General features: G+C 54.7%; 2 protein-coding genes across 2 annotated transcripts in view; one reads left to right on the forward strand and one right to left on the reverse strand.

Moving 5' to 3' along the window:
• The window catches only part of LOC146431902 (uncharacterized), an 83,396-nt gene that overhangs the window by 67,970 nt on the left and 9,018 nt on the right, over positions 1-6,408 (reverse strand). The gene's annotated exons all lie outside the window — the stretch shown is intronic.
• Positions 1-6,408, forward strand: part of LOC146431903 (uncharacterized) — a 70,080-nt gene that overhangs the window by 56,798 nt on the left and 6,874 nt on the right. Inside the window, exons 7-12 of the mRNA XM_085073196.1 lie at positions 2,511-2,582; positions 3,223-3,330; positions 4,188-4,259; positions 4,348-4,419; positions 5,048-5,155; positions 5,777-5,848. Of these exons, the coding sequence (XP_084929322.1) occupies positions 2,511-2,582; positions 3,223-3,330; positions 4,188-4,259; positions 4,348-4,419; positions 5,048-5,155; positions 5,777-5,848 (504 nt within the window). The remainder of the gene's footprint in view (positions 1-2,510; positions 2,583-3,222; positions 3,331-4,187; positions 4,260-4,347; positions 4,420-5,047; positions 5,156-5,776; positions 5,849-6,408) is intronic.

Consider the following 6,408-nt stretch of genomic DNA (forward strand, 5'->3'; position numbering starts at 1 on the left):
CTTTTTGCTTGTGGTAATGGCAAGCTTGGCCATCCATTTCCACCAGGAAATTATTTGGAAATGCTCAAGTGAACCTTGACTGAGAGCTTCCCAGATAAGCTCTTCCGTATGAATAAAGAGGGACAGAGCTGTCACACCAGTGTCTGGGTGGTACTGCCAGCAAAGCCCACATGGCACCAGCACTGCCTGAGCTCCATGTCCAGGAGCAGCCGTGGATGCCCATGGTGTGGGCGGGCAGGAGCCAGGCACGGGGCTGCTGGGACCAGCAGCGGGGCCCCAAGGGGCTGGGGGAGCCCATGCTGGGGGTGCCTGGGCTCAGGCACGTTTCTTTCAGTGGGATCATCTGGGCCTGGACCTCCTCCAATGGCCTGCCCAGGAAAAGAGGGAAGCCATCAGTAAGTGCTTGCCTTGGAAAAAATGGGATGGTATGGGACTGAACTGTGCATCATCTGGAAGCCCTTCACAGCCCGAGAGATGAGCTCAGAGCCCGACAGAGGCTGGGCCTGTTGCACCCCAGGATCCCTCATGAGTGGATGGGGATTTGCCCCCCAGGCTTCATCTGTTCCCCCAGGGATGTTTGGTGAACACACACTGGGAATATGGTGCAACTCGGTTGCTGCTCCTCAACTGTCATGTTTGAGTCGCTCTAAAGGCATGCAGGGGGTTTGGGTCACTTCTGTGCTGTGTAGGGGGCTGGGGACACCCCTAAGTTGTGCAGGGAGTTTGTCCGATATGTGCAGGGAGTTTGTCGAATATGTCCGAAGGTGTGCAAGGGCTGAGGGACCCCTGTAAGTTGATCAGGGGTCTGGTTTCTCTCATGAGGCACACAGTGGGGGTTTGGTGTGGCTGGGGACACCCATAAGATGTGAAATGGGTTTAGGTCTCCCCTAAAGCATGCAGAGGGATTGGGTCCCCTGTAATTCAGGAAGGGGGATAGACAGACAGTCTAGAAACAGCAAGTGGTCTCAAAAATAAGAAGTTACATATTCACTGCTTGATGTTTAATACATTCCCTTCCCTGCAATGGTGTTTGTTATCTCATTCCAATTATAGTATTTCTCTATTCCTTGTCTTTACCATCTCAGTCACTGGAAGCCTATGGATGCCTCCATGCAAATGTTACTACATCTATCAAGGGAACTTGTAGCCTAAATTGCAATATAAGGACACAACCTTTTTGTTTGAATCTCATGGAAGTCCACTATAGCAATGCATTAATTCCTTGGAGGTATTGGTTACGCCTTGTGCAGGTACCAAGGGCACATCACTTGGATGGAGCAGGCAGCGACAGATCACAGGCCCATGGTGCTCACATTTATGCAGCTGCCCTGATGGCCTGCATTGCATTACTTTTATAAATTATGACACCAAGTCCTTCACTATTAAAATATGGGCCACCGCCAGCACTGAGTGCACAGCACACACTCAGTGTCAGCATAGCAGGGCTGGTGCCGCCTGCAATAGTGGGAAACACCAACGTGAGTTGAATTTTGGACTTGACATTAATATTGCAGGAAGAACCATGACATGTCTCACTTGTCCAATGTCATGTAAATCAGCTCTTGTGAAAATAACTAGATTGGATGGAGCTGCCTACAAAACATTCTCTCCTCACTGGGAGGGCAGCTCCTGAGATCCATTCCCACACAAAACTTCCGGTCTTTCTGGTCCCCAGCCTTCCAGTCACAGCAGGGCCATGAGGTCACAGAGGTCACAGCACCCCATGGTTCCACAAAGCCCTATGGTTGCACAGCACCACAACGACCGACCAGTCAGTCCTTGACCACAACTGTTGCAGCAGCAGTGGCGGTGGCAGCAGTGGTGCTGACATTGATACAGCAGGACAGTGGTGGCAGCAAGAGCTGTGGGACTGGCTGAGGGCAAGGCACCATGGCCCTTGCTCTGCGCCTTGTCCTCCTGCTCCTCCTGGCAGTGGCCCTGCATGCCAGGGCTGCCCAGGCTGCTCCGGTGGGAGCGCGGAGAGCAGGTGAGCCAGTGGCCTGCCTCGCCCTTTCCTGGGACAGAGGCGTCTTCTCCCTGGAACGTGTTGGGAATGCTTTTCCCCAGGGGTTTAGTGAGGGATTCCTCTGCGGGATTGAGAGAGCCCCGAGGGGCCCTGGGCTGGTCCAGTTTCCTCCCCAGGGATGTGGCACAGGGCCTGCAAAGAGGGTGGACAGTGGCCAGGAACCATCTCAGAACTCCTCACACCCCTCTTCAGCTTTGGCCATATCCATTGACATCTGGCTCCCACAGCCTTACCCAACCCCCTTGCAGTGCCCAGTGCCCTAATGCAGAAGGAGATCCCAGCACACCATGGAAATAGTTCTCATCTGTGCTCTCTTCTAGGTGAGGGTGCTGGGAAGACATCTCCAGCAGCTTGGCTTCATGAAGATTTGCAGCCCCTAGAGGCTCCTGCAGGTATGTTCTCAACTTCCCCTCAGAGAATAATCATTCTCTGGCAACTTGGCAAGAACCAGGTGCCAGGAGCTTCTCTGGCTGTTGTGTTACAGGTGTGTCTGCAGGGAGGACTTTTCCAGCTCCTTTGCTGGTTGCTGAGCACAAGCCTGGCTCTCATCACAGGGGTGAGTAGTGTGTCCCTGCTGAGCGCACAGGCTGAGCACTGCTTTGGTGTGATCCATTAATGGGAAAATGCAAATACTTTCTCTCAAGGTCCTCCAAGAAGGAGGAACAAACCTACAGGAGACAGTAAGTCCCTGGAGGCATCCAAACACATAGACCAGATGCTGAGTGATCTGGAGAAATGCTGTGGTGGGTGCATTTCCCTCAGCCTTCTCCTGAGATTCAGCAACCAGGGCCTCTTCCTGCACATCTGGACACTCTGTGCCCGGCATAGCAGGAAGGTATCCATTGCAGCCTTGCTTTTCCACTGCTGCTTTCACACCCTGCAGGGCTGTTTCCCAGCCTGGCCTGGCAGCAGCTTCTCCCCAGCCTGTGCAGGAAGGCATTTGGCACCAGCTGACAGGGTGTCCTAACTGCCCCACAGGCACTGCAGATCCTGAGATCCCCTGCAATTTCCTGGTGTCTGGGCAGATCAGGTGTAGGGGCTGTTTGGGGGAGGGGAGGGTCCTGGCCTAGCTCCAGAAGTTTGGATGACTTCTTGAGCTTTATCCATAATTTTGAAAAGTATTGCCTCCTGAAGATGCCACCTTCCCAGTGGGGAATCGTTCCATCCGATCGAGCTGTGCCTCTTCCTTTCTCCAGAGGTGGATGGAGAGGCTGTGCAGAAGGAGAAGTTTCCCGGAGGAAGCAGTGGCTCGTTGGCAGCCTCTGCTGAAGGAAGGGAGGCGATGCCAGGCACAGCCACAGGAGGTAATTGCTGGGCCTCTGGGCCTGAGCCCTGCTGAGGCTTGAGCTGCCATCTCTGCTGCTTGGCAGCGCAGGCACAGCCCGGAGCAGACAGGCACAGCACAGACGAGTTATCTTGAGAGGGCTCAGGGGACTTGGCTACTGAGCAGTCCTGCTGGGGTCCCTCTGTGGGAGACTCATCCTGAAACCTGGGAGTGACTGCAAGGGGTGCCCATGGTGGGGAAAAGGCAGAGGGGGAATGTCGCTGTTGAGCCGCTAGCAGAGAGAAGACTCGAGTTCTCAGTGTGGCAAGAAATAGAGTATTTATTATTTTGATTTCAATATATATAGACTTTTCAGAGGTCGCCCAGATTGGTCAGCCAGAAACCTCCCCCTAGGCCTTTATGCCAGGCCTGAACTGTCCAAATCTCGAGACACTGTTTAAAAAACATCCAAACATTATCTTTGTTTATAAACACAACGGAATGTTCTCACGAGAAAGACCTGTGCTAGCCACAGCAGAGAGTAGGGCTCCAGTGTGTCCTGGGGGCCTTGGCTCTATCTCCCTGGGCTGTGGGAGCTGTCTGGGAAAAGGAGGGAGGGAGGGAGGGTGGATTTTCTGCTGCATGAGCGAGAGAGCCCTGAGGGGTCCTGGGCTGGAGCAGCTGCCCTTCCAGGGATGTTTCACAGGCCCTACAAACAGAGTAGGGAGTGGACAGGAGCCAGCCCAGAGCACCCCAGGCCCCTCCGTAGCTTTGGCCATGTCCATTGACATCTGGCTCCCACAGCCTTACCCAACCCCCTTGCCGAGCCCAGTGCCCTAAGGCAGAAGGGGATCCCAGCACACCATGGAAATAATTCTCATCTGTGCTCTCTTCTAGATGAGGGTGCTGGGAAGACATCTCCAGCAGCTTGGCTTCATGAAGATTTGCAGCCCCTAGAGGCTCCTGCAGGTATGTTCTCAACTTCCCCTCAGAGAATAATCATTGGCAACCTGGCAAGAACCAGGTGCCAGGAGCTTCTCTGGCTGTTGTGTTACAGGTGTGTCGGCAGGGAGGACTTTTCCAGCTCCTTTGCTGGTTGCTGAGCACAAGCCTGGCTCCCGTCGCAGGGGTGAGTAGTGTGTCCCTGCTGAGCCCACGGGCTGAGCACTGCTTTGGTGTGATCCATTAATGGGAAAATGCAAATACTTTCTCTCAAGGTCCTCCAAGAAGGAGGAACAAACCTACAGGAGACAGTAAGTCCCTGGAGTCATCCAAACACATAGACCAGATGCTGAGTGATCTGGAGAAATGCTGTGGTGGGTGCATTTCCCTCAGCCTTCTCCTGAGATTCAGCAGCCAGGGCCTCTTCCTGCACATCTGGGCACTCTGTGCCCGGCAGAGCCTTGGAGCCTTGCTGCACCGCTGCTGCTTTCACACCCTGCAGGGCTGTTTCCCAGCCTGGCCTGGCTGCAGCTTCTCCCCAGCCTGTGCAGGAAAGCATTTGGCATCAGCTGACAGGGTGTCCAAACTGCCCCATGGGCCCTGCAGACCCTGAGATCCCCTTCAACTTCCCGGTCTCTGAGTAGAACAGGAGTGGCTGTTCTTGGGAGGAGACAGGGCCCTGGCCCAGCTCTGCTGCGCCTGGGTGACTTCCTGAACTTTATCCATGATTTTGAAAAGTATTGCCTTCTGATGATGCCACCTTCCCAGTGGGGAACAGTCCCATCTGATCCAGCTGTGTCTCTTCCTTTCTCAAGAGATGGACAGAGAGACTATGCTGAAGGTGAATTTTCCCAGAGGAAGTGTTGGCTCATTGGCAGCCTCTGCTGAAGGAAGGGAGGCGATGCCAGGCACAGTCAAAGGAGGTAATTGCTGTGTCTCTGGGCCTGAGCCCTGCTGAGGCTTGAGCTGCCATCTCTGCTGCTTGGCAGCGCAGGCACAGCCCGGAGCAGACAGGCACAGCACAGACGAATTATCTCAAGAGGGCTCAGGGGACTCGGCTACTGAGCAGTCCTGCTGGGGTCCCTCTGTGGGAAACTCATCCTGAAACCTGGGAGTGACTGCAAGGGGTGCCCATGGTGGAGAAAAGGCAGAGGGGGAGAGCAGGGCTACAGTGTGTCCCAGGGGACCCTGACTCTGTCCCCCTGGGCTGTGGGAGCTGTCTGGGAGAGGGAAGGAGAGATGGAGGAAGGGATGGATAGTTGTGGCCCTGCCACCTACAGTTTTTCTCCAGGGCTTTTCCCTCTGTGGGAGTGAGAGAGCTCCCAGGGACCCCGAGCTGATCCAGCTGCCCCTCCAGGGATGTTTCACTGGCCCTGGAAGGAGGGTAGACAGTTGCGAGGAGCCAGCAAAGAGCTTCCCAGGCCCCTCTGCAGCTTTGGCCATGTCCATTGACATCTGGCTCCCACAGCCTTACCCAACCCCCTTGCAGTGCCCTGTGCCCCCAGCACATCGTAGAAATAGTTCTGATCTGTGCTCCTTTCTAGATTGGGAACGTAACTTGCAGCATTTGGAAAGGGTGGTGAATGACGGTTTGAGGATCTTGGAGCTTAACGGAGGTATGTTCTCACAATTCCTTCCCCTCATAGAATAATCATCGTCCTTGTGTAATCATTGTCCAGAGTAATATTCTTGTGCCATTTCCCATAAAATACTCTGAAGTTTGATGGTTTCTGGAAAGTTTGGCCTGTAAATCTCTACTCTTGTCCCCAAAAGTCATCCCACAGGATCACTGTCAGTGGGAGGAAGGAGCATTTAGCTGTCAGTCTTCTTCCCGTGCGAAATGCCAGCTGCTCCTTCCGCGTGCTCTGTGCAGGCACAGAGAAGAGCAGAGAGGGAAGGTTCTGGGCCCAGGGATGTGCCCCCGGGGCTCTGTGCCTTGCGCGGCTCCTTTGATGGCCCCAGGGAGCCTGAGGGGTTCCTGCTGCTGCTGCCAAGCCCTGGCTCTGGCTGGGGCTGAGTTTAGAGCTGCTGGCAACTCCTTGGAGTCCTTTGTGCCCTGCCTGCCCTGCAAGGGGCTCCTTCCATCCCAGTGTGGGGCCACTGCAGGCACGTGGTGCCTCTGCCTGTGCTCCTGAGTGGAAGGCACGGGTGAGGGAGTGCCAAGGAGGGATTCCAT

Source organism: Lichenostomus cassidix, chromosome 12, assembly GCF_008360975.1.
Source record: "Lichenostomus cassidix isolate B80296 chromosome 12, HeHo_3.0, whole genome shotgun sequence".
NCBI classification, from domain to species: Eukaryota; Metazoa; Chordata; class Aves; order Passeriformes; family Meliphagidae; genus Lichenostomus; species Lichenostomus cassidix.